General features: G+C 54.2%; 2 protein-coding genes and 1 long non-coding RNA gene across 21 annotated transcripts in view; 2 read left to right on the plus strand and 1 right to left on the minus strand.

Annotated features, from left to right (window-relative positions):
- MAPT (microtubule associated protein tau) overlaps nucleotides 1-3,841 on the plus strand; it is a 52,992-nt gene extending 49,151 nt beyond the window's left edge. For 14 of the 15 annotated variants that reach the window (XM_040617614.1, XM_040617618.1, XM_040617622.1 and 11 more), the window contains one exon: nucleotides 726-3,841. In XM_040617614.1, the coding sequence (XP_040473548.1) occupies nucleotides 726-941 (216 nt within the window). In that variant the 3' untranslated portion in view covers nucleotides 942-3,841. Of the gene's footprint in view, nucleotides 1-82; nucleotides 231-725 lie in introns of all 15 variants that reach the window. The other variant, XM_040617617.1, reaches the window with a different exon arrangement.
- Nucleotides 3,842-4,798: 957 nt separating this feature from the next.
- The window catches only part of KANSL1 (KAT8 regulatory NSL complex subunit 1), a 100,367-nt gene continuing 77,931 nt past the window's right edge, over nucleotides 4,799-27,234 (minus strand). For 3 of the 5 annotated variants that reach the window (XM_040617612.1, XM_040617608.1, XM_040617610.1), the window contains 11 exons: nucleotides 24,567-24,682; nucleotides 22,886-23,081; nucleotides 19,748-19,913; nucleotides 15,372-15,557; nucleotides 14,820-14,981; nucleotides 14,342-14,493; nucleotides 11,893-12,011; nucleotides 10,634-10,691; nucleotides 9,911-10,023; nucleotides 7,315-7,561; nucleotides 4,799-6,844 (listed from right to left, as the gene is read on the minus strand). In XM_040617612.1, coding sequence (XP_040473546.1) covers nucleotides 6,593-6,844; nucleotides 7,315-7,561; nucleotides 9,911-10,023; nucleotides 10,634-10,691; nucleotides 11,893-12,011; nucleotides 14,342-14,493; nucleotides 14,820-14,981; nucleotides 15,372-15,557; nucleotides 19,748-19,913; nucleotides 22,886-23,081; nucleotides 24,567-24,682 — 1,767 coding nt within the window. In that variant the 3' untranslated portion in view covers nucleotides 4,799-6,592. The remainder of the gene's footprint in view (nucleotides 6,845-7,314; nucleotides 7,562-9,910; nucleotides 10,024-10,633; nucleotides 10,692-11,892; nucleotides 12,012-14,341; nucleotides 14,494-14,819; nucleotides 14,982-15,371; nucleotides 15,558-19,747; nucleotides 19,914-22,885; nucleotides 23,082-24,566; nucleotides 24,683-27,234) is intronic. The other 2 variants (XM_040617611.1, XM_040617613.1) reach the window with 2 other exon arrangements.
- LOC121099020 lies at nucleotides 7,560-27,135 on the plus strand. The gene is made up of 3 exons (XR_005831396.1): nucleotides 7,560-9,020; nucleotides 11,207-11,211; nucleotides 27,123-27,135. It is a non-coding gene; the product is annotated as an uncharacterized LOC121099020 (long non-coding RNA).

A 27,234-nucleotide genomic window follows, 5' to 3' on the forward strand; every position in this document is an offset into this window, starting at 1 on the left:
GTTGACATTTATTAGATCTTGTTTTTTGTTGCTGATGCATTTTTTGCACCCCACCGCCCTGGGCGGGTTTCTTCACCTGTAGAGAGAGAAAGGCAAGGAAGACAAGACCTGTCCCCAGGCTGCTCGGACCCCGAGCCCAGACCCCGCTGGGCTCCAGGCCCTGGTGCTGGAGCCACCCACCCCCCCGGAGAGCCAGCTCCCAGCCTTGCACTCGGCTGGGGAGGGCACCAGTAAGTAGCAAACTCCATCCACTTCACCTCCGCTCCCCGGCCCTCGCGCTCGCCGGGGGAGAGGGGTTTGGCTTGTGGGAGCAGCATTTTGTGCCCAGCTGGGCTGTGGGTTCAGGGGAAGCCTTGTGCACCGTATGGGGATCCCACCCCTTCCGTAAATCTCTGCCAGGAGAGTGGGAGCAGCCCAGGTTGTGCCACCCGAGTCCTGTGCCTGGGACCTGCCGCCACACCGGGCCTGCGCACTTGGGAAGGATTTGGCAGCATCCCGAGATGCTCCAGGCCTGCCGTCCCCTCCAGTCGTGCCCATTCTTTGTGTGGGCTTCTGGAAGGGATGTGCCTGAGGACTGGGGGCACTGGGGGCATCAGGCCAGCAAATGGTGCTTTCCTCCCAGCTGTACAGCGGCGGTGACCGAGTGGACAGTTTGGAGGTAAAAACAGCCTCTCCGGACGGCGTCCCGCATCCTCCCTGCTCACCGCCCTCTCCTCTCGTTGCAGATCGAGACTCATAAGCTGACTTTCCGCGAGAACGCCAAAGCCAAGACCGACCATGGCGCTGAAATTGTCTACAAGTCCCCCACCATCTCCGGAGATGCCTCCCCGCGCCGCCTTAGCAACGTGTCCTCCACCGGCAGCATCAATATGGTGGACTCCCCCCAGCTCGCCACGCTAGCCGACGAAGTGTCTGCTTCGCTGGCCAAGCAGGGCTTGTGATCAGGGCATGACGGGCGAAGATGAGAGAAGACAAGGGAAAAAAAAAAGAAAAGAAACAAAAATAATAATCTGGCCTTCTTCCTCTGTTCCTTTTACAGCTGCTTCCCCATCCCCTAACTGGTTAATGATTTAACCTGCTTTTACTGTTCATTCAGCTCTAGCTCCAGGACTTCAAAATCAGTGACACTATGAGGTACAAAACCTCCTCTCCCCCTGCTCCTCGGAGCGCACAGCCCACGCCTGTCCCCCACTCCCTCCCTGTCCCCCTGCGAGGTCCCTCACTGTCCCAGCCCTGCCTGGGGCCACCCGCCCTGGCGTTCACTGCCCTGGGGAAGCGGGGAGGGGGATAGAGGGGGCAGCCGCAGCACGAGGCTGACCCGAGCACCCCACACCGCAGCACAGGGCATGTGTGCAGGATGTGACCTTCCCAGCTCGTTACGCTGATGATGCTGGGCTGGCAGTCTGGCCTGCGGGCAGCACAGGTCCTGGGTGCCACAGCCAGGGGCTGCAGGGAGGTGCCCTCCCTTTCTGCATTAAATTTGCCTGCTGATTTGGAAGAAACCTTTTGTTTTTACCTCCGAAAGCCGAGATGTGTATGAAGATAACTGCCAGGTATCCCCTAAACCCGGTCTCTCAGCTCCGGCAGCTGGAGTACTGGCGACGCCGGGGTATCCCATTGCGGAAGGGGCCCGGGACGGCCGTTCCCCTCTCCGTGGCTGTGCTGGAACCGCTGAGTGGATGAGTAGAGGCTTTTCCCCATTCCTTTGGCAGCCCCTCGTGTCGTAGAGTAGATTTGTCTGTATATGCTTGGACCGTGCCAGGGTGATTGTTTTCATAAACGAGCATGTGTTTAAAAAAATGCTGTAAGTAGTTTTGAGCTGCCCCGTGCCGGCTCCGCCGCAGCCCAGCGCGGGGGGCCTGGGGGGCTTCGCCCAGCTCCGGGTCGTGCCGATGGGGCAGCCCGGCACCGCATGTCTGCCGGGCGCAGGGGTGGGCGCAGAGCCCCTGCCCAGCGCAGGGGGGGGGCTGGGGGCTGCGGCAGGGCTTCCCGGCTCCGCGCGGCACCCCTGGGGTACGCACCTCCCAGGGCGTCGCACGAGGGGCACCCGCAGCTCCAGGGCTGGGATGGCCCCTGGATTTGGGTGCAGCTTGTGACATTTTTGGGTTGTTGTTTTTTTTTTTTTTCCCCTGCAAGGTCAGCTAAGAGATCGCAGAAGTGGCGGCTCCATGGCTCTGCTGTTCCGGTGCCTTTGGCAGCGGTAGGAGACAACCAGGAGGACGCGAGGGGAAGGCGCGAGGGAGGTTTTAGCTGGTGACGGCGGCGGCAGCTCCCCGGCCCGGTCCCGAGCTCCGGAGGCAGCTCCCCGGCGCTGAGCCCCGGTTGCCCTCCGGGGCGGGTTGGCGTTACCCCTCGCCCCGTCCTCCAAGCCAGCCCCGAGCCCAGTTGATTCTTTTGCTGCTTTTTATCCCTGTGGCAGCCTCGGGCGTGAGGGGGGCCGGGGCTGTGCTGCACCCGCGGCCACCCCCGCGTGCCCTTTCCTTCTGCAACCAAAGAGGCTGAGATGCCCTCGGTGCAGCTCAGCGTGCGTCCTCCCCCCCGAGGCACCAGCCCAGCCGTGGGGGTACGGCTGGCGGCGAGGGGTGCCCAGCAGGGCCGCAGACCATGCACCCCACGGGCCGTGGGGCACGGAGAGCTGCGCTTTCCCAGCAAGGGGCTGAAATCCTGGCCTGACTGGGCCGGCGGGGGGTCTCAGTGTGGCAGGGGCACCGGTCATCCCGGGGATGGCGGCTGGCTGCCACCGAGGCTGTCCTCCCTGGACAGGACCCGCTCCCAGCCTCGGTGGGAGCTGATGAAGCTGCCACGCTGCTGCAGGATCCGCCGGGTTTTCCTGTACGGTGCTGGGCACGGGCGACATGTCCCGTGCCCGAGGAGGATGGTTAAGTCTGGGGGGTGGCGGTTTCGGGGAGGGGGGGTCCCACCTTCTCTCTGCAGCCCCAGGAGCTGCTTTACTGCTGGGGAGAGGCTGCTCCAGCACGAGCGTGAACAGGCCAAGTGAAAGCCACGTCCAGCTTGTCGCTCGCTCCATTTCAGTTGCCTCGATGATTGTAAGACCCTGTACTCCAGTCTGTGACTATCTTTGTATTGGTGTAGGACGCGGGAGCCGCTGTGGTATTTTTGTCCTCTAAAACTAGCAAGTGGGCGAAGGGCCGAGCACCAGTCACCCCTTTTAACCCTTTTCGGCCGCAGGATGCGTGTAGCTGAGCTTGCCCGTCTGGCCGCGGCCTGAGCCACCCCCGGCCCCGCTGCGCAGCTCCCGAGGGCCACCAGCGCCGCGGGCGTCCTTAGCGCGGGCGAGCTCCAGTGCACAGCCCCTTCCCGCTGCCACTGTCCTTGGCTGAGCCCGCATCCCCGGCCCCCTCTGCCGCCCTCCCCGGGGGGCTGCCGGGGTCCCAGGACAGCCCTTTCCCTCCACCGCGTCCCCACCGTCCCCTTCCAGCAGCCCGAGCCACGTCCCCAGCCCTGACCCTGCGTTCAGACCCAGGCCTGAGGGTTTCCATGAGCAGCCGGACAGACTGACCTGACCCATGGCTTTTCCTTTACTCCACACACATCTTGGTCTGAAAAGGGTTAAAACCGGCACTGATTCAAAAAAACCATGTTTCTGCACTCAAAAAAAAAAAATAATGCTTGTTAAATGAACTTCCAGTGTCAGACTGCCGGTGGTGCTGGCAGCCCCGTGCTCCCTGCGGTGCGCTGGGAGGGGAGGGAAGGTTTGATCTCAGTGTATCATTCTAGCTTAGCTGCTGTCTGTGATGTCCATAGTGTATCGTGCGTTTTAACAACTGGTTTACACTGTTGCCGTAAAAGTGAATTTGGAAATAAAGTCATTACTATGATACACGCTGCCTCTTGGGCCGGGAGTTGGTTGCACTGGGGGGCCAGTGTCTCCACTCGCTGGGATCGCCAGCAACCGCGGAGGGGTGAGGTGGGCGCCCGCGACGTCCTTCTCTGTTCTGTCCCCACATCCCACCCGGCCCCGGGTGCAGCTTCAGCAGCTCCTTCCCCGCAGCGACGGGGGGCACAGGGGGGCGCGGCCCCGCCCGCCAGCAGCCCCAGGTTCTGGTTTTGGCTCATTGTGTGACCACGGCCAGGACCCTTCCTCAGCCTTGTGCCCCCAGCGTGGGGGGCCCTGGGGCTGCTCGGACCCCCAGCGGCACCCACGCCCCTCCCTGGCCCAGCGGCACCCACAGAGCACCGAGTGCCCTTCGTGCGGAGCCGCTTCCAGCACAGCGCAGCTGCTCCTGCCATTTGCTTTTCAGATTGGATTTTACCTCCCCTGTTAATTACCTGTAATGAACCCGGCCATGCCCAGGTTGCTGCCTCCTACTTTGATCATCTGGCTAATAATGACCCAGCACCTTCCTGCTCCCAGCCGCCCGGTAAGGAGGCACAAAGTGTAATTCCTTATCTCGGGAACAAGCAGCACCCAGGGGAGTCACCTCCCACCGTTCAGGGCATTTGCGCCGGGGCACGACTCGGCAGCCACCGACCGTACCACTGAAAACGTAAAATAAAAACGTAACATAAAAAAATGTGCCACGAGGCAGAGTTCCTGCGAGCTCTCCCAGGGAAGTGCCACCAACCCTGGTCTTGCTCCTCCATCGCACCTCCCCGCGCCGGGGATCCCGCGGAACAATCCCGCTTCCCCCTGGCTGCCAACGACCGGGAAATAACGTTATAAAGGGGAGAAAAGGCCACGGAAACACGGGTGGGAGGGAAGCGGCTGATCCGCCCACGGCCGGGCCCCTTCCACTTCCCAGCCCAGCGTTTCACAAACACACGTTGCATAGAATAATTCAGTTTTAATTTTTTTTTAATCTTTTCTTCTTTTTTTTTTTTTTTATAAGCACATTTGTGCTTTGCAACAGAATCAAGACATTAACAAAGATCAGCTTCTCGGAAGAAAAGCATTTCTATATAACAAGGACATTACACAGCTCAAAGCAGGAAAAGAAAATATTTACAAAATACAAGGTGGTTTTTTTTTTTGTGGTTTTTTATAATGCTAAAAGGGTTATTCAGAATTTTCAACCTTATAAATAGAAAAGCACTTATGCAGAGGGATATGGTAGCATTGTTGTTTTTTTTTTTAAAAAGAAACGATGACAAATCCTTTAAACTAGAACAGAACCAAAACCACTAGATAATGTTGAAAATTGTGAAAACCCCAACCATTAAGCAGTTTAGCTACTATTTCTTTACGATTACAAAATGGAAAAAAAAAATGTCCTTTGTATTTTTTTTTCCTTTTTTTTGGTGATGTGATTATACATAAGACAGGCACAATGCTAGCAACAGGACAGGGACCAATAGCCACACCGTCGGGATCAGAAAGCGTTACAGATGGGAACGGTGTGCGGGATCCGGGAGTCACTGCGGGTGCGGAAGGGCCGGGGAGGGGAGGAACAACAGCAAACTCGGTTCCAAAATAAAATACCTGTCAGGAGGCGGCAGGTCAGACCGACGACTGGGAAATGAAACAGAATCGACACCTGTTCTCGGACAGCGTGTGGAAGTGGAGCGAAGCAGTGGTGACAGATCCCGATGCCCCCCAGTCCCGCAGCCCCCCGCCCTCCTTCCCTCTCTTTCCCCTTTCCCGATTCCCAACCCCGGCAGTGCCCTGGTGGCGCAGCCCCAGCCCGGGACGCTCCCTCCGCCGCCCTCACCCCAACTCTCCAGCCCTGCGTGGGGTGCGAGGGCAGAGCTCGAGCGCCGGGCGCGTCTCCCGGCTGCACCACGCTGCTGGCCTCGGCCACCAGCCGCGTCCCTGAGGGGCGTCCCGGGGACTCTCCCCTCGCTGCCTTCGACCCAGGAGAAAAAACACTCCAGGTGGGAACTAGGCTGCTTCCGAAATCCCACTCCTCCCACGGGAGCTGTGCGTGAAGCGGCTAAAGGGCTCCAGTCCTTCCTTTTCCCTGCGATGGACAGGGCGGCTGGACCTGCTGCCCCCAGCCTGGGGGAGAAGGAAGGAGGCGGCCCCAGGGGCCAAGGGGAGATGGGGGAAGGGCAGAGTCACCCCTCGGGATACCTGGAACTACAACCTGGGGGAGGAAAATGCCAAGGGCGGGAGTGCAGGGCGGACACTCTGCACGTGAGGACACAGACAGCTAGTGAAGGTTGCAATCCCAAGACATCACTTTTCACCACTAATTTCACTCCACTAAAACCTTTCAGGGAGGGAGGGGGGAGTGGGTTAAAGAGAAAAAGACACCCTTTTGCTTGAGAAAAACTATCCCCGAAGTCTGCTAGTCAGCTAAATCCTGTGCTCTAGTTTTATACACCTAAGAGGGGAAGGGAGGAACGAGGGAGGGGGGGGTCTGGTGGGCTGCTCCCCTCCCGAAGCTTCACTCCACTGGGAGGAATCTGGGGGCTCTCATTTGTGTGACAAGGAAACATGGAGAAGGAAAAAAAAAAAAAAACAGAAAAAGAAAACAAAAGAAAACAAAAAACAGTTTCTAAACTCCTTAAATTCACTAAAAACTGTGAAAATTCCCGGCAGGATGTTTGAATATCAAACGCAGATTTTGGAAGCTTTAATGCCAAGAGTTAGTTCTGTGTGTTGGTTTTGCTCATGTCTTCCCGTATGTCTCTATCTGTGCGCTGGCCGCTGAACTGCTGCGGAGGAAGAGGAGGAGGAGGAGGGTGTCGCCAGCGGGGGGCGGCTCTTGAGGCTGGCCAGGTTGGGCAAAGCAGAAGTGCCATCGGTCTCCCGGGAGGATTTACTGCCTGACGTGCGCCGGGTGCAGCGCGACAACCGGTCTTGGGGGTCAGATTGGTCCTCGCACTCTGTCCTGGGATCGTACGAGAGTGGGAAGGTGCGTCGCTCCCAGGGCTGCACAGCCTAAAGGGAAGAGACACCGGGCTATGGAAAATCCTCCGGGAAAGCTCTTCTGCTCCCCCTCCGTGCGCGGCTGCAGCTGCCCGCAGCGCTGGGAGCTGGCAGCTCCCTGGTGCCGTGACGGCCGCAGGCTCGGCCCGGCCTCGGTACCAGCGCAAGGGAAGCTTTAGCGCACGTGGTGAGGACACACCAGCCTCCGAACTGAACCAACCGCTGGAAAAGCATCCTGCTGCCCTGCCGAGCGGCACCACGCTCTACATCCCGTCTGGCCGAGTGTTCGGATGGAACTTCCCACATGCAGGTTTCCAAGCTGTCTCCCCACAGCGAGGGGGATGAACCAGCCAAGTTCGAGCACTGGCTTTACCCCTGCGCATCTTCAGCAGCGGCGGCAGCGCCAGGCAGCGCTCGGACCTTCCCACCAGCCTCCAGGGACAAAACTAGAGCAAACGGCCACGGCCGGAGCCAGCACCCACCTGCTCATCCAGGCCGGCCTCGGGTGTGGAGCAACGGGTGTCCTCGCTGGACAGAAGCCGCATGGAGTCACGGGAGAGGGGGGTGAGGGGGGCACAAAGCAGTTCGGGGCTGATGGGGCTGCGCGGTGAGTGGGTGTGGGGCAGCTCCGAGTGGGAGTGGCAGTTGCCCACGTCAGGGGATGCCGGCTGGGGCGTCGAGGGGTTCCCCAGCTGGGGGGTCGTCCGTCCGTCCGTCGATCTGTAAGACCTGAGACAGGAACACACCTGAGAGCCTGGTTTCAGTCCCAGCTGCGCCCCCACCCATACAGGGGCCCAGGCTGCTCGCTGCCACCTGATGCCGCCTGATGCCGCCCTTCGATCCCTTCCACTGCCCCCTCCTTGGGAGCAGCGCGGCAGGGAACGCTGCGGGGATTCGGCACACACAAGCAGGGAATGCTGCAGCCCCGAGGTTAAAACTCATCCAGGCTCATCTTTGTCCCGTCTCCGCTGTCTCAGTGCAGCTTTGCGACACTGATGCAGCCCTCCTAAGGCGACGTCCCACACTGTGAGTGCTGCACAAATACCATGATGAGAAGCCCACTCTATGAAATCAGACACTTCAAAGTGGGTTTTTCCAAGTGTTTCCACCATCCCCACCCCATGTGACACCAGGCAGCTCAAGAACCAAGCGCAGTCTATCAGTAATGCTGCAAATGCAGCAAGTTCACTGGTTGCGCGTAGGAGGAGCACTGTAAAACCCCTAGACTTCAAAAGATTTAAACCAGGAATTAAGAAAGTTCGAGCACCTACACAGATTCCCAGATAAAACACCCACAGGCTGCAAACAGAGAAACCTAACCGGAGTCCCCACATCTGTGTGCAACCCTCCAAGATGAACTGCAACAGCAAGCGGCAATCAAGCACTGCCAAGGACCAGATTCCAAAATCTACCTTGGCCAAAATGTTCATCAGAACATACAAAGCCAGCCCCAATTAGACTAATAAAGCAGCTACACCTGCAGCAAGCTAGACAGAGTCAACGTGCTGAATCAAGACGCAATTTAAAAGCTGCCTACAGGAAAAAACCAAATCGATCTGTTAGGTACACGAGGCAGGAAGACTACAAGAGGCTCAGCAGATCTGCTGGAGCAGGTCACAAAGAAAATGACATTTAAGGGAAACTAAGTGAGTTTATCCCGGTGTTTCCTGGTATCACCTGGCCCAGGTACTCCCCAGGCAGAGCCAGGTACTGGGCTGGATCACAGCAATGAGTTACCAGGCCATGAGGGGCCCCAGCAATTTCTGAACAAAAACTGCAGCTGCTGCAGGGGACAATCCCAGGGTGGGAGCTGAGGGACTGAGCAAGGGTCCTGCTGAGGAGCTCGGGACGTGGCGAACGCCAAGCTGAGCTCGGCCAAGTCGCTCTCGGCACAAATGCAACAAAACACGTTTCCGGGCTGCGCTCAGGGATGCGGCCAACAGAGCAGGGACACTTGTATCCCCATCTCTCCATGCCGTGAACTGCACTGGGAATACTGGTCCCAATGCTGGGGGAATCTCCATCATTGGAAGCGTTCGGGCCACGGCCAGACAAAGCCATGGCCAACCTGGTCTCCTGCCGGCAGCAGTCCTGCAGGAGGCTGACCAGAGACCTCTGGAAGTCCTTTCCCACCAGCATTCCTAAACCTGTGAGATGAAGTCTGAATTCACCTCACTGACCAAGCCAGGTCACCGTCACTACAAGAGGATTTTCAGAGAAACAAAGTTATGGCGAAGCGCTATGAGATGTGAGAAACCGGCCAAAGAAGTCTGCAAAGAAACACCAAGACGTCCCACACTCCACCAGCACCGGGAAATGCAGCTGCAGACGAAACAAGGCAGCAGCGGCTCGAACGGAGTCTGACAAACGCTGCCTTTGCATTTGCAGAAGTTCTCGCAGAAGCCCTGCACGGCTGCACACAACCGACCGGCCTGAACTGAAACCACAACCAGACCGAGACGACCGGGTGCACGTCTGCAGGCAGCTGTAGCTCAGCGAGCGTTTCTGCCCCAGTGCGGTGGTTCAAACCCAAACACACCATCGGAAATCAAACGGAGAAGAGTGAATCTCTTTTGTGCAGTGTTACCACGAGATCGACAGCTGGAAACTGTGTGCAGCTTTAGACACCACCTCACAAAAAGACACTGCAGCAAAGGAATCAAGTGTCCAGTGACGAGAGGAACGTAAGGACACGTATATAAGTGGAGCAGCGAAACGGCACTGCCGAAGCAACGAAGCAGAGATGTGACAGACTGCACAGCGGTGAGAGCAACCACCACTCCTGGTTCCTGCACGGAGGACGCCCGTCCCAGCCCTTCTGTGCTTCTCTAGACTCTCCAGTTGGTGCACCGGGCTCCACACTTCTAGACCAGTGGAAGTGCTTGAGAAAGCAGAATCCAACCAGGTGGTCCAAGAGCCGACTGCAACAACTGGTGCGTAACCTCACCCCACCTAAGCAGGACGACCCCCCCTCCTGTGCGTGGTGATCAAACCTCCCAACACCAGCACAAGCTTTTAACCATTTTTATCAATCAGCCGATCTACTAGACCCTCCGCAGCTGCTCCCGAGAGGTGTACCTGCTGCCCCGGCGCTGCGGGGGCATGCTCGTGCTCCAAAGCCACCGCGCCCGCTCCATCTCCTCACACTTGCTGTGCCGAGCAGCGAAGGCCGAATCAGACAAGTCCTCGATCTGGAGAGGGAAGGGGACAGGGCTTGGTCAGAGCTTTCTTACATTAAACACGCATCTATGCGCAGTTTTTCCAGCACTGGCTACAGCGTGCATTTAAATAACTGTTTACGTCTGGAGGGACACAGATGCCATCGGTGAGTGCAAGAGCGCCCTGTCGAACAGAGTCTGCATTGCTTCGGAAGAGATTAAGAAGTAAAAACCAAAGGAAAGCCCCTTATCCCAGAATGAAAGCACACACACACACAGACATTTAAGGAAATAGCATCACTATCAGTTTAGCTAAAATAACAACTGCAGTGGTGTGGCTGGTCATGATTTCTTGATTAGACCATTCCATAAGGAGACTGTTGCCCAGAGAGGTCTCCTGGCAGCACTGAAACCTCAGATTCAGCTGTACCCAGCCAGCTAATCCTCCTTCTGCCTTACGGAGCCTTTCCTCCAAAGGAACCAACACCAGGCTGGTTTCTGCAAGGCCAATTGTGCCGTTTTGTTGCAAAAAAGGGAGAGACACTGCAGCTCCCTGCCGAGGTCCCTGTGTCCACTCCCTTCTGGCATCCTCTGTGGATACCGTCCCCATCCCACATAAACTCGGAAGTAAAACTCTCCTTACCTCCTCGTTGTCTTCATCAGGGTTCGCTTTCAGAGCGCTGATATCCACTTCACGCCAGCTGCAACACACAACATCAGAGGGCAGTCAGCCACAGGCACAGCCCAGCACGGCGGTGCATGCCCCGCACACACGAACACTGTCTCTTGGGAAAGCAGAAACACAAGCCTGCCACCACGAGCAACGTACTCAGGCTCAGTTTTAGGCCAGGTGGCCACACGTGGCTACCAAAATCCCTCCTGTGGTATCAGACAAGGTTTTCTCTCCTTTTCCCTGTTAGCCTGCTCCATTCTGAGCACATCTTTTTGCAGCGGGCTTGCACCCCCTGAGTGCCACACTGGGGGCAGGCAGGAGATGTCCTTGCATGATGGAAAGGCTGGGATGGAGAGCAAGGCCACCAGTGCCCTCCCGTGCAGCCCTGCCTTTCTGCCTCCCTGCCCGGCTCCTGGCGCTGGTCTGGAGCGTGGCTGCAGCCAGCCAAGGCAGAGGGAGCAGAGCAGGTGCTGCAGCGTTTCCTCCTCCCCTGGCTCAGCAACAGGGTCCCTCCCTGCCCCACTCTGAAACGGGCTTGGGAAGGGCATGTCGGACCAGAAGGAAGGAGGAGGTAAGTTGGGAAAGAGACCTGCAAAACTGGGAGGGAGAAGGACTGGAAACCAGGCAGTCTGGATGAAGAGGCTGCGCCAGTGCAGCACGTCAGCAGCCCCAGCGAGCGGTCAGGTGCAAAAACTGGGAACTGATCCCATCCACGGCGTTCGCCCGAGAGCATCCAAACAAGGGCCGACAGCTCACCTCCCTGCCTCAGCTCGGGCAGGGAGAACCTCTGACTCCTCCCGCTGCCTGGGAGCACGGGAGTGTTTCTCCTGCCTGCAACGTTCACCCAGCCCAGGCACCCACCGCCCAGCCCGGCCACGTGCAGAGCTGGGAAACCACCGCGAGCCCTGGCTCGGCGGGCTCTGCAGCAGGACAGAGGGCGACCACCGTGGCTTTAGACCGCACAGAGAGACCCGAGCGGAGCAGCTGGCTGTCATGCACAAGGGACACTCACACATTCCCTAATTTATCAAGTCTCTGTCCATGGTATGATGAGACATTTTCCAAACCTCCTCTTACTTCCAAGGGAGAAGAAAGCCCCTTTCCCCCCGGCAGCACAGCGTGGCAGCCACCGGGAGCGAAGCCCTAGGCAAGAGCTGAACCTGTGACGACCGCTGCACGGGAAAACCTGGCAGGGAACAGCCCGGGGGAGCTGGGCAGAGGGCACCTACCTGGGTGTGAGGATCTCTTTGTACTGCAGTTTCTCCACACGAGTCGTCGCAGCAACAGACATTGGGATGACAATGTTGTTAATATCGAAGGAACTTTCACCTCTCCTCCTCCGTGGCTGCTGGAACATGAAGAAAAGCACCACGTGAGAAAGGGCTGTAGGCTTTGTCACGTTCGGTCACTGACGGAAAAAAGACGCGGTCTCATACGAAATGTCCCGGTATGGCCTACGCGGATTCCAGAACCAACAGTAATTTGCATCAGAATGGAGTTCACCTACTGCTTGCTGGAAGTCCTCTTCCCAACCAAACTCCTTAGGCTTGGAAGGTACAAACAAGGGCAAGGGCTGCAGCAGCCTGAAACACAGGGAGCAAGGAGCTCCAGCCACCACCTCCACACCAGCACCAGCCGCTGCACAGCCAGGCGGATCAGGGGATTGATCTGGCTGGTGAACTGACCCAGCGAGAAGAAAAGTCTCCCACATATTCCCATTCCCTACTGCCAATATAGAAAAGGTGGGGAGACCATCAGAAAAGAGGGAAGAACCACCCTGTTTGGAAACAGCCCCCGGTTTGTGTCCCCACAGGGGTCTGGACCCACCACAGGTGACACTGTGACACAGCAGGAACGTGAAGCAGCCAGACAGGAGTTCATCTTGGGTTTTGACAGCTGCACCAAGAGCCCAGCAGCTTCCATCTGTATCGTGCTTTTGACTAGAATAGATTTTCTAAGACAGAAATAAGCTCCACGCTTATCTATTTAAACCTGGTTGAATGCTGGGTGCTCTCCTACCATCTGTCTATCCAAAAACCTCCCCCAAACCTGTGACAGCAGTGACATGAATCCCCATGGATCAGCTCGATATGCAAATGGCCCGTCTTCCTAATGGAGTCACCGGCAGCGTGCCACGTTCTCTGTCTCCTTTGATCCCTGCGGCTTTTAGTGTAAAAACATGCGGGAACCCAACTGCCAGACCCCCGCCACAGCCAGACCCCCAGACTCGTGTGAAGCTGGAGGAGGACGGGGCGGGTGGGCAGCTACAGCCACGGCAGCAAGAAAATCCCAACACGTCACTGGCACCAGTGAGGCCTGAACTACTGGGCGGGGAGCAGATGCAAACCTGGGCCAGACTATGATGCTCAAAGCCAGGACCTGGAGCCTTCAGCCCAGAGACCAGACCCCGGCACCCACGATGCTCTCGCAGGACTCAGCTGCTGATGGGAGGCACTCTGCCTCGCTTCTGGGCTCGTGAAAAGGCAGCAAGACCAAGGGGGGTGTGTGACGCACAAGGAAATACCATCCTGACCCACCAAAGCTGCTGAGAAGAGCTGTCCTCTTCTCCAAAGCACCTAGCACATTCAACCCAGACTGCCACTGCTCGCTGGGTTCTTCAGGCACCCAAAGGGTGCGTCACTGATGTCACAGCTGACGGCAACAGTGAACTCTGCAGGGACAGAACCCAGGTGGAACCTGGCAGCCTGAGAGCAACAAGCTTGTAGCAGGGACAAGGTTGAGCTGGAAGTGGTGCCCTCAGCCGTGCTATGGACAGATACAATTTAACCACCCTGGTTTCACTACTGGGGTTCGAGGAGACCTGCTCTGCTATCCCTGGGTCACATCCAGCTGAGGCTGTGGCACAAGCTACCAGCGGGAGCGGCCAGGCAGGGGCCAAGTTCTTCACTGGGACGCTGAAAAGTTCAGCAGAACTCAGCTCTTTAACCAAGAGCTTCTGTTGAGGTGGGTGAGGTGCTGGGTGACGTCTGGCAGAAGAGCGGAGCGGTGCCATCGGTCTGTCCCAGGGCACAGCGGAGGGAGTTACGGTCCTGCTCAGGGGCAGCTTTCAGACACAGCTGCATGAAGGTCCCAGCGCTGCCATCCTGGGCATACTGGGAGGCTGAGTGTGTCTCACAAGACGGTATGAGTTAAGCCAGTGCTGACGCCTGCGTGCAGGTGAAGGTTAAAGATCTCGACCGCCACTGCTGTACCACCGCCCCTGACTCAGCCCCGACCCCCTTTACAGCCCAGCGCCACCGGGGCCGTGAAGGGAAACTGCCGGAGCGCAGGCACCGCGGCCGCATGCTGCTCGTGCTCAGCACTTCTGCTCTTCCTGGCGTCCCCAGGCTGCCTCTAGAAACCGAACCCCGGGTGTGGAGCAAAGCCAGGGGACCACTGAGAACAGGAACATTTACCAGCAGATACCGCGCTGACAGTGAACCTGTAATTGCAGCTGGCCGGCTCTCTGCGCAGCCGGCATCAACCCAGGAACCGCAGCAGACCCGAGGTCAGAGGAAAGAGGGCCAGCAACCCTACCAACAGCTGAACCAACGGGTCCAGCAAGGGAAGAGGAATACTAAGCACTCTCAACCCTAAGAAGCCTGAACCGCTCAAAAGCTGAGCCCCTGCGACGGAGCTCAGCTCAGGAACCTCTCCCGAAAGGCACCAGGTACTTACGGCTGCGCTGGACGTGCCCTGTGAGCTCGTGCTGGCGGGAGCGGAGCCTTCGGAGGAGGTGGACAGTTGCCGCGCTATAGGGCTGTGAGGTGTGGGGGTCACAGCTGCTGACAAGTAGCTCGGGCCACCAACGTCCGTGTGGTGCTTCAACACTACACAGGAAAGGTGGAAGAAAATGAAGAACAGCATTAGCAAAAAAACCCAGAGGGGGGGTGGTAGCGGATAGAGAAGGACCATGTGCACCAGAAACGGCCCGTGCTGAGGAGCACTTTGCATGAAAGAGAAGCACCTTCTGACGGCGGCTGCCAGCCTGAGAGGCCCTGGGGAGAGAAGCAATTAGAGCAGACGAGGCATTGCTGCGGTGGCGACAAGGCCCAGAAGCAGTGCGTTCCCCCTTCTCCGAGGCTGAAGGGGGAGAGAGGCTGGGTGTGCAGCAAAGCCCAAGCTCCCCCCGAGACACCTGGCCGTGGGAGCCTACCTTCACTCCTCTCAGACGAGCAGTCTCGCAATCGCTTTTTGTCACAGGCAGGAGGCTGGACAAGTGAGCGCTCTGGCGCTCTCTCGGCCTTGGACACGGCCGTAAAATCGTCTAAAGGTGGCCTGTGTGCCTTGTCTGGTTGGATTTTTTGATGTGAGCGCTCTGAGGAGGGGAACAGAGAAAGAGCTATGAAACGCCTGTTTTCACCTCTCTTTCTGTTGGCGCAGGAGCCTCGGGCAGAGCTGAGCAGCTCCGTAAGTGCAGGCAGGTCGGGCTCCCCCCATCAGGGCGCTGCAGGCACGCTCGGAGCTGCCCGTGCCAGCGCGAGCACTGCCTCGGGCCGACCAAGGAGAGGACCCTACGAACCCGGACCAGCCTGGACTTCGCAACCTGCACACACCTTCAGCCCTGGCCTACGACACCGCAGCCTCGGCCCTGAGAGCTCAGTTTGAAGGGTTTCCTCCTCCTCCTCTCACCACCCCGACTGCACGGCCGTCGGGTACAAAACTGGGCACCGATTCTGCAGGCAGCAGAGGCGGGGAGGACACTTACTGGCTGCGGTGAAGAAGGAATTCACCAGCTTGTGGCGGTCCTTGCGAGCAGGGTCAGACAGGCTGCTGGTAGGCATGGGAGCTCTGTGCTTGAGCGAGAGCTTTTTGGGAGCTTTAATTTTCTCGTAGGGTTTGTTCTGCCACTGAGATTTCAACATGCTCTGGAAGTGCAGGCTCGTCGGCACATCTGCAGAGGGGATACAAACCACAGCATTCAAATTACCTAAATTACGCACCAGAAAGCTGCGGTACCATAATCCTCTCCCAGTCCCACAGTGATAACAGCCCTTGACAAACATACAGGCATCGTAAAGCCCAGGCACGCCTACACCTTTCCTCACGTTCAGGGAGGACCTGCAATGTTAGGACCCAGCATTTCTTATCTGAAGCTCTTTGAGAGAAGGACATTCCTACAGGATTCCTACGGCCCAAGTACATCCCAGCAGGAGGATGAAGCCTTTGTCAGAAAACCCACGCGTCTTTACCACCGAAGGTATCTCACGTACTGCTGTGCTCAATTCTGCTATCTCAGATCTGACTTCCAAGAATCTGAAATATCTCGGCACATCAAATCTACAGAGGTGCCAGGTGGAAGACAGAAATTCAGCTTAAATCCTCAATTCCAGGTCAAGCCAGAAGCCAGCCAAATACTGTACGACGTTAATCTGCCTGACGCAGCACCTCGATCATCGAAGGCGAGCCGGGTAAGCGAGCACGCTCCGGCGGCTCAGGGAGCACTGGGAGATCCGCAGGCTGCGGCCGGCCACGCAACCAGCTGTGAGCAGGCAAACCCACGGGTCATTATCTGGGTAACTGATGCATTTTGAGCCTGAAGTTTCTGTGCATCCCACAGATCGGGGTAATCCAGAGTACTTGTCCCTGTTTAGTCCTGTGGTCTCGCAGCGAGCACAAGTACGCTGCGCTGCTGTGGAACTCGGCGGACGCTACTTTTGCTCATATTCCTCAAGCTTTGTTTCTCCCAAATCCCATACAGACGTGCACTCCTGACCTTAGCTGAAAGACAGAACACTAATGAGATTATTCCGTGTATTTCTTGTGCAGATAGGCTAAGGCAGACTATAAAAAACATAAACAGAGCAGTACGCTACTCCGGCCTCAGGAGTCCCACAAATAAGACTTCCTTTCATACTCACAGCTTCAAAATTCAGATCTGATCACCAAACACGGCTGCCTAAGTCTCCTCCAAGACCCAGCTCTCTTTTATATGCCTGAGGGCCAAAATCCTAGTGCGGAAAAGCATTAAAACCTTTAGGGTTAACTACTGAAATGTTAATTTATATTCTCCAGCTACACCTGTATGTGCACGATACCCCACTGCAGACCCGCAGAGCATCGCTGGCAGGACACACAGCCCCACACCAACTCACGCTGCCACAACTAGGAGTTAAAAGCACCCAGGCAAGCACCAGTAGCACAAACATCCCCCTCCCACACACCTCTCAGGCTCACATGACATTTTCTCAGGGACTCTGAAGCAACCCTGAGCAGAGATGAGCCTTCCCAGGCCGGGCGCAAGGGATGAAGCTCCTCACCCCGCGCCTGCAGCGGGGACCTGGAGGCAACTCCGAGCTGCCGCGGGATTTACAAACTGCACCTAGATGATCTCGGAGGGCAAATGGCAGAGATTCAAGCCCTGTCGGTAATCTCAACAGCTTGACAGCTGAACCTGTCCCCCATATTTCCCCACCAATTCCAGGGCCTGGAAAGCCCCAGCAGACCCAGGCAGGGAGAGAGGATGGAGAGAGCTGGCAGAGCACGGGCTGGAGCCGGCTCTTACGCACAGGGGGAACTTGACTTTCAGAAAAAAAGCCAGGACAGCTGCATGCCAGGTTTCTTCATGGCTAAAGCTCTGTCCATTTGCTAAGGAAGGGCTACCACAGTGCGGTGGCAGCTCTTTGGCCACCACTACTGGATTGTGGAGCCCCGTCCCAAAGAGCAGAGGGGCCAAGCCATTCCTTCAAGGATGTTGCCAGCGAGGCTGCAGCCCCACTGTGCTGACGCGGTCCGACTTCGGGAAAACAGCCTCGCCTCTTTGCTAATCTTTTGCTTTCTCCTCAGAATCCACTCCATCCCAGCATCCCACACATCTGCGAAAGGGGGAGACAGGTCGAACGGAAGGGAAAAACTCAAGACAAAACGCTGTCAGCAGAAAATTAGTTGCTTGGCGGTTTGCCGCTGTCAGCACTGGTTGCGCCAGAGTCCGTGCAGCAAGTGACACCGTCTCTAGTCTCTACACCTCCTCCTCCTCCTCTTCCTCCCCCTCCTCCTCGGGCGAGCCGTGCAGGCCTCCCGGGGGCCAGCAGATGGCAACCACACTGAGCCCGAGCGCCCTGGCTCCATCCTCCCCACCAAGGTTATTACATCATCCGAAAATTCCCGGCGAGAAATCAGATGAACCAGAAAAAAAGCCCTGAAAGGAAGGGGACAAAGCGCTTACGAAGCACAAGTGCAACGGGTTAAAAGCCGCAGCGCCTGCACCCCGCTTGCCAGAAGAATAAATGATCTTTTTCCTCCCGCGGAGCCTGGCAATTTTGCCCTTGGCAAACTGCACCGGAGATTCCCGGCTGCTGGCACCGGAGGAGCCCCGGAGAGTCAGGCTCCAAGTAGAAGTCAGCACATGCTCCCAGCTCCAAGGCCAGGCTCCATCTAACAACCTCACGGGCTCCTCTAAGCTGAGCCTTTGCCCGTCGACCCAGCCGGTTCGCTTTCAAGGTGAGCCCCCAAAATAATCACGGAGGAGCAGCAACAGCCTGGATGAATAATACAGGCAAGGAGCCCCCTCGATGCAGACTAACAGCACCGGGCAGAGCCATTTCCCTACCTGAACAGGCCACCTGGCTTCATCTTTGGATAGAAAAGTACCCCAATCCCCAAAAAGCAACCCCAGCAAAACAACGTTAAGCATCAGTGAATAATCAAAAGTTAATCTGAGGGAGGGCGGCAGGAATTGGTATTTCTCTACAGGTGTCTTAGGCTTTACACCATACAGATTCGAAAACAAAGTTTTTAATCTCATGCAGCCAGAACGGGTCTTTAACCACATGAGCTGGCTACAGCTGACCCTCGGAAAATGGGAAGTGAGCATGGGATGAGATAATTTGCCTGGTGGCCATGCTGCAATAGAACACGACAGGTTTTCCTACCACTTCTAGGACATTAGATTTAACACTACAGAGAGGGGATTACAAGTGCTGTGAAACCAGGAAATAAATTTCTGCTTCAGGAGTTCAGCGAGTTAAGTTCCTCCAGCATTCCTTAACAGATTGGGTCTTTGGGGGGCAGGGATTTAGTTTATAAAAATAGCACCAATTTACTATTTTAGTCTGTTTTAAATATAGCACTAGTGAAAGATGCCAGATTAATTGTTCCCAGACACTCCATTCATTTCTTACTGTCACACAAAGTTCTTGTAAAGCTGGAATTTAAACCCAAACACTCATTAGCCTAGCGTCTTAACCTGGACCAAGCACTTTACACCCCCACAAGAAGCAGGGACCCACACCTTCCTCCCAGCATTACCAGTGGCGTTTTACACCTCGAACAGCCATGCACTCCTACCAAGGAAAGGAACTGCCGTCGCCTCTTTACTGCCCACCTCTCCTGACACCAGTTCCTATCGTTTGTGGTCCTGTATTTCGTGATCAGAGGAAAAAAGATGCGAGGGGGACACCAATCATGCAAGCCAATTATTTTTTAGTCAGAGAACAGGCTTGTATTTAATTTGGCAGCTCAGGAAGCTAAAGACTCTGGAAATTCCTTCTTTTCCCTTGGGAAAGGTCCCTACACATGAAATCTGTGAATACCCCACAGTCAGGGCTGGTTAGTTATTCCTCTTAATAATGATTAACCTTGATACTGTAACACAGGGAAACGAGTGTCTTGACGGCAACATCCCTTCTTACTGCACCCTCTGAACCACAGAGATCATTTCCAATTCCTTACAAGGTCAAAAAAATTTCCTGTGACTGAAATCAATCCGCAAATAATTTCATACAGATGAATAAACTCTGTGGAAAAACGTATTTCTCAAGTGGCTTGCAGCAACACAGACACCCGCCTAAGAGCCAGGTTGCAGCTCGGACTCCCCAGCATCCCCACCCCGCGCGAGGCTCCAGCTCAGTTCCCGTAACACGCTCGCAGCGGAGCAGACTTGGGCTGGAATGCTCTCCCAGACCCTCCTGCTCCAGAAAATGCTCTGCTCCTGAAAATCCTTGCAGGTGAACAAGCTTGGTGGTACCCAAGCAGCTGTGCCCTCCCTCTGGAAGCCCAGGATGGACGAGTGGGCTCCAGAGCACCCCCAGCACCCCTTGTGACCCATCTCAGGACCCCTGACAGCTTTGTGGGTGCTGCGCTTACCATCTGGGAATGAGAGGACAGGATGAATACATGAGTCCAGCTGGGAGAGGCGCTCCAGCAAAGGGGCATCATACTGGATTTCCAGAGTCGTTAAGCTTCGGGTGCCACACAAAGCACACAAAGGGTTCACATCACAACTACATCGCACCAGGCTATTACGATGGACCTGGAAAGGGGACAGAGAACAGTGTCAACAACATCAGATGTCAACGTGTCCAAGGGTTCCCTTCACACGTTCCCCCTTGACAGCTCATGAAAACATCCTGAAGGCTGTTGGTTTATTGTGGTGTTGTGTTTTTGTGGGTTTTTTTTGTTTTTGTTTTTTTTTTTTTAAATACTTTGTATAAAACATGTTCATTTAGTCTGGACGTATAAAAGGATGCTTTCATTTTGCACAAACAGAACTGAAAACTACTACTCAGCAGCACAGACAGTTTAAACATCTACTAAATTTGACTGAAAGTGTTTAATTTTATATAGCTTGAAACCTCATTTATAAAATCCATGAGGCAGCACAATCCAGTTGTCGGGGGGTGGGGCGGGGAGTGGAAAAAGCCTTTTTGAGTTTAGAGGGGTCAGAGACCCATCACTATGTGCCAAGAGCTGACACTTACAGGAACATCTTCACTGAGTGAAAAAGGGTGGTTTTCAACCTTATTTCCTAAACCAGGGCAGACTTTTAATTCATATTATAGACTTCTATTACATCGACTTAATTTATATGAAACCACTGCAAGGCAGATGCACAACCGGATATAAAACCCATACAGAGACAGCAACCTACGATTCCCCATCAAAATGGAAGGATCCATCAAACTGGATCCTGCAGAAGCCTGTTCTGAGTCTAGTAAAATCATTCAAATAATTTCCATTAATGACCTGAATGATCAAAGAGATAATACACTTAAGCCTTAACACTAGAACTGGGAAGGGCTGCAAGCACCTTGAAGGGAAGAGCTGGAAACCCATTCATGGTTACAAATTAAGAGAAACGATCCAAAATACATCAAATATAATTCACCGAGGGCAAATGCAACAAGCAGACACTTCAGCGCCTAGTGAAGAGGAGGAAGAGGTAACTGAGCAGCAGTTCTGCCCAGAGGATCTGGTGGCTGTTATGGATCAGGAAAGGAGCATGAATCAGCAGTGTCGTACCATCGCTGAGAATTAACACCCACAGGGGTTTGTACCAGGATGGCTGTGCAGGACGCAGGAGGTAATGCTGCCCCTCTGCTCGGCACTGCTGCACCCACCTTTGGGCATGTATTTCAAGAACTGTGTGTGCAAAAGCAGAAGGACCCACGCTGTGTTTAGTGCAGAGGTGACCCCATTAGGAATTACCACATCAACTATCACACTACAGGGGAGAGCTTCTGAAGCCATGAGGGGAGCTGACCAGTTTCCACCAGGACTTGGACTACTGGTCATGACTTTAAAGGGCAGCCAAGGCAGCTTGTATTAGAAAGTTCGGTTTGTTTGGTTTTGCTGTCTGAAAAACAAGACAAGCTAAGCACTCAAATAGCTTGCCTAAGGAGGTTTAGACAAATCGTCTGGCACGGTGTGAGGATAAAGCAGCCTGCTGTGGGGCATGGGGATGCTGTGGGTGACTGCAGGAGATCCCCTCCCGTCCTGTTTCACCAGACCAGTCCTGTTTCCAGCCCAACGCAGGCTACAGATGCACTCAACCTTTAAGCTGCTTTTTTTTCCTACAGGACATCTCCTAACTTAAAAATCACAGGTGATGTTGTATTCAGATTTTGTAAAGCACTAGGCACAGTTATGGATGACCTTTATGGAAATGGTGAATTCTCCCGGTTGTAACTTCTGGTTGCAGCAATCGACAACCACTCTGTGCCAGGCAGGAGAGTGCGGTCAAGCAGACACGGTATTTCTGGACCGTGACCTAGCCATCACTTAGTTTTCTCTTGAGTAACTGGAGGAGCCCACAGAAATCCCTCTGCTATCCGGCACATCTTCCATCCTTTGGAACTGCTCCTCTGAACCATCTCCGATTACCAAATGCCTTTGATGACTACAGCCAAAATCTAACGCTGAATTAACAGCCACTTTTTCAAACACCAAGTGCACGAGTCAGCATCTTCTACGAGATAGTTCATAAACTTCCAAATCACTGAAGATCTTGCAAGTGGTCACTGCAGGGCTCTACCAGAAATACCCCAGATAAAAGTGCAAATGAGTAATCCTTTAAAGCTAACTCAGTTGAGGGAGAATCTTATTTTGCTCAGAAAAAGGTTTCTTTTTGAGCTTCTCTTTAAAACTCCAGCACCCGCAGAGTGAAAACCCCCGAACCCTTGTGGTAAGTTTTTATTTGAAACACTCTGACTCAAAGGTAAGTGGATTTTTGCCATCTGTGTTTCTGCAGTCGTAAGAGCTGCATGCACAAAAAAAGTCCTTATTCCCTCAATTTCTAACTATCTATCCTCCAACTGCCAGTTTATGGCATTCCTAAGAGAAATTAAGAAGAATGAAGAACGGCCTTTCCTCAGGCAGGCAATCAACTGTATTTTCACTGAAATGAATTTTGCATAAGGGAGAGGAGTGGAAAATAAAATAAATAAGAAAACAAAACCAGGAACAGTCATGGCATTCAGCAACTTCCAAACTTGAGCAGCGGAAGCGAACACCATCACCTTGGCAGCCCTTTTGCAAGACACCCCACACACGGCTGGTCAGACAGCTGCTGTTTTGCTTTGAGCAAGTAGCAGCAAGTTCCTGGGGCTGTTAATTCCTGCGCTCAGAGTTAAGGTTTCTGGTACTTCTCAGAGCTGCTTTTGGCTGCTCAGCCTGTGCCGCACTGAACTACCCGGCCTGAAGTTCACCTCGGGCTGCATGGCTGTAGAAAAGAAAATCCACCATCAGAGTTCAGCATCTCCCCTCCCCAGTGGCAGCTAATGAGTCTTCCAACAAATTCAAAGCTTTTCCTCCTTTGTTTCTCCTTCACTTCTCCAACAGCCTTTGAAGCTTCACTGTCCTCCTCTTCCCATTATTTTTTCCTTCTGGACAACCACAAACATTCCCAAAACAGGGAGACCTCCTCAGGTGAAGAGCAGCAGCACACCAGCCCATCACATCAGGCCCTCACCAGGCTCTCGGTGTGAAGAACCAAACAGCACTAACCTTTTTGGAAAGGGGCATAACGCTGCTGGGTCGAACGAGCCGTCGCTTCTTACAGCTCAGCACTGGGCGAGTGCGAGCGGCTACACACGTTCCATCCGAAGACGAAGAAACCATGTTCAGTCGTTGCTTTTTATGCAAGAGCTCCTCAGCTTCCTGGCCATCTCCCTGAGCATGTTCTGCCAGGCCAGGCTGAAGACTACCCAAGGAGAGAAGAGAAGCAGAGGCGCTGTTATTCATTCAACCACCCCACATTACCCAGCTGTACCGGGCCAGGTTCACGGTTCACACCTTAGCAGATGCTCTAAGCTGAGTTTAAAGCACGGCACTTTCACCAGGCAATAGCTTTTGTTAAGCCAACTCGTAATTTTTGCTTTTACTTTGGTCACATTCCACACTCTCCCACCACTGAGCCTTTGACAAAAACCTTTGGAGGTTCTGAACAAAGCCCAGCATTTTAAGCCAGACACAGAACAAGACCAAAAGCCACTCTTCGACCTGAACAACTTTACGCCCAGAATTCAGCTTCCCCCAGGATATCATCAGTTCAGGGCATCTTAAGACAGCAGGCTCTCAGGAGACTAAATGTCAGAGAGCACAAGAAAGAGAACATTTAATTTCCTAGAAAAAATATTTAACCTCCACGTAAACTTGATTCTTATTAATATTTGAGAACTACAGCTCTAACAACTCTCAGCAGTGACACCAGGAAGGTGCAGTGTTAACATTAACCTTTCTGATTTAGGTACAAAGGACTTCCCTGTCCACACGCAGTAACCCTGCCCATCAATACACCACGCCACCTACCAAATACCAGCACAGCGCCTCATCTACGGAACCTTTTCATGTATATTTTACAAGTGTTTCATTTCTAAAAATGCAAAACATTAAAGCCCTGTGGTCTAAGGCTCTGGAGTTCAAAGGCTACAGGCATATAAAGGGCTCTGTTACAGCCTGCAGTCTTTCAGCTTTGCAATGAGCGAGCTGATCAGTGCTTTCTACGCTTGCTCACGCTGCCCTGGTGCAGCATCCCTCCCTCCTCAAGGTACTAAGCAAGTGCAACGGTGCTGGTAGTGCTTCTCTAGCCACTATCAGAACTTCAAAGCCTCACGTGTTCAAAGGTTTTCAAGTGGTTCAACCCTGAAATCATCCTGCGCAGCACAGGGGAATTTCTTTCGCTTGTTTTCATTTACTCACTTAAAGACTTTCTCAACAGAAACAGCCAGAGAAACAAAGAATTTAGAAAGTCTCACTCCCCAAAATGGGGTTTAGGTTCCTCAGTGTCTCCAAAAAAGCAGGCCAAGCCATTACAGATACTTCTGCAAAATAATTGCAATCGGGCTACTAGGACCTTTGAATCATACAATTTGCAAGTGCATTAAAAATACCCATGAAGAAACAGTTTTGAACATGCTCATTGCATGGCTGCCTGCAGGGCCCGTTCATGTAAACACAGCTCAGTTTAATACCATTTTCAGAAAAACAATGCAGCAGAAAACCTCAAGCAAGCCATCTCCTCCAAAATGTTTCCAAATATGATCTACTACCATACTTTTTTCTAAAAAGACCATTTATACTGTTACAACTGAGTTACTACCACCCACCATATTACAGGCTGGTTTGCAATGGGACTCTGTCAAGATGACAAGTGTCAAACTCTCCCCATAACATGCAAGCAGCTTACGTGTTAATAACTCCATTGACGGGTCTTGGTGCTCCACAGGGCTTGGCAGGATGGGATTCAGGAGTATTTGCGGCAGAAATCCCCAAGTTCTCCAGTGGCTGGGATCCAGAAACACTCTAAGGAAGGATGAGAAAGATCATAAATTAATAAAAAAAGCTTCTTCAACAGCCACAGCTTTCTTATTCCCAACTTCTAGCTGAGGATTCTGCACTGCAGCCAGCGGTTTCCAGACAGGACTTCAAAACAAGGGTTCAGAAGTTACTGTGTGAACGGGAGACCAGAGACGCAAGGGCTTCTCAGGGAGCAGCTGGGGCAAGAGGACGGATACACGACAGCGCTTTCACTGCGAGAACCAAAGGACTCCAATCCCCCTCAGGCAACCGCTAAGGAGCATGAAAGGCTGAGGTCTTTAAGGAGATTTTAGTGTTTTGCCTCAATAGTGCAAACAAGTTCATAACCACCTGTAAACCTCACAGGCAGCTTCTGAAGTTTGATGTTGTGCTCTAAGCCACGCGGCCGCAAGCTCTTGGCTAAGCACTTCGGGGGAAAACGGGAGGAGGGGGAGAGGAGAACAGACTTGCACAACTGAATTTGCATCTTAACTAAATACCTGTGCAAACATGGTCCAAAAAGCACTTTAAGAAGTATTTTTGAACAGTATGCACACAAGCTGTGCTTTACGGATGTAAGCGGGCCAATTCTATGAAGCTGAAACTGTCTGATGAACGCAAAGCTGAACACACTTTTTGGCAGAGGGAAGCAGCGAGGACACAGAGCTCCCTCCTGCCGCAGGTCTGAAACACCCCCCCCCCCCCCCCCCCCCCCCCCCCCCCGCCTCCCCAAGAGCAGCAGCTACTGCACAGCTGCAGCGTGGGACGCTGCACATCTCCCACTGCAAGGGGGCTCAGCGGGGGGGTGTCACCGCGGCCTCCAAGGACACACCGGGGCTCTGCACCTCCTGCCAGTGACATTCCTGCTCCCTACCCCAGCACCCAGGTGCTGGTGCGGTCCAGGGGGTTCACCCATCGCCTCCAGTCTCATCCTCACAACCCCTTTTTTTTTTTTTTTTCAGACACACTCCTCCTCCTCCCCAGGGTTAAACTTCATTTCTTCCTTCGTGCAGTACTTCCTACGCTCACTGCCAATGTCTCTCGAGCTGGGTTTCCCCCTTCGCACACGCAAGGGCAGTGGTGCAGTTCAAGTGCTAGTAAAAAATACAAAATAAAAGGTCTGACTGATCCACGTAGATGACCGGCCAGCCAGACCCCTGCTCACCTCAAAAGCATCGCTACTGCATTGATTAACATCTTCCCTGCAATCACTCCCCCATCTCAACGAACAACTAAAACCAGGCTACGGGGTGCAGGACTAACAGTTTCCAGAACAGTAGAGACCTGACTCACCCAGGAAAGAGCAATTTCTAACAACACAACTTCTGCCTGTTGCCTGTTTGAGGAACTTTGCTGGGTTTTCTACACTTCTGCTAAAAAAAACCGTTTCTTCCAGGGGGGAGCAAAGGCAGGATCAGGCTCACAGGCTGGGCTCCAACACTCGGCGCGGGCACGCAGACGGAGGGGCACGATCAGGTGGTGCCCGCAGTGTCAGGCAAGCACAACGCGGCAGCCCGGCAGCCCGGCGAGGTGAGGTCAGCGCAGGAGCCCAACGTTTCCCTCCGGCTTCCAGCGGCTTGGCAAGGCTGAGCCTTCACATGACACCTCTGCCGGAGGCACCCAAGGTTCAGGAGGGCGGGTACACATGACTCATAAGCTCTTTTGAAATAGGGTATTTATTTTCTTCTCCAGAAAGGGTCTTAAGGGAGGAACTTCTTCTCCAAGAGAGGTCTCTGGCTCGGTGGTTCGAGATAGGAAGAGGGCGACCCCTCTTGCTTCCCGCGGAGGAGCTGGAAAGCATCAGTCCAAAGTCTATTTATCAGAGGCAGCCCAGCCTCACCTTATCGCACCGAAGATGGGTGCACCCTAACAAGGCTCCGATGTGAGCAACGGCGGGGATGAGCAGGACTGCGAGAGCTGGCGTCTCTGGCATTCAGAGCAGAGGCAGAGCTCCTGCACCGGCTCCTCCTGAATGCACCTCCCAGTGCCATGCTTCCCCCAGGGCTGGCTGTGCAGCCAGGCTGGGGTCCAGAGCATCCCCCACCACACCAGGATCACACTGATGCTCCAGACTGAGCTCTTCTGTGTTTTGGGTATGCCTGTGGACTCGAAGTCCAGGTCTTCAGGATCCCTACAACTCTTGGAGCGTGTCAAAGATTCGGCTTTAGCACACCTGCTTGTTGCATATGAGCCCAGGAGCCTGCAGCTTCCCCAGGGGCTCCCACGGCAGTGACGAAGCTGTGTGCTGGCAGGCAGTCATGACCCAACAGCAGGAACATCTCCCGTACTCCCAAAAATCTCCAAACAAAACCAGACAGGTTCAGACCTTCACCTATTATTAGATTACAAACCCCTACTGCAGACAAAAGCCTTACCAAGGCACTCCATCAATCTCTTTTCTCATTTACTATTAAAAACGTGAAAAGCACACCCCTCGCCAGACTAGCAACACAGCAATGAACGACTAGCAACGGCCGAGTTATTGCTGCAGGGCTTTGTGCTATTCCCATCTTCAGGCGAAAGTATTTATTCACACACTGAGCTTCCAGCTCCCAACA

This window comes from Falco naumanni, chromosome 18, assembly GCF_017639655.2.
Source record: "Falco naumanni isolate bFalNau1 chromosome 18, bFalNau1.pat, whole genome shotgun sequence".
Lineage (NCBI taxonomy): Eukaryota > Metazoa > Chordata > Aves > Falconiformes > Falconidae > Falco > Falco naumanni.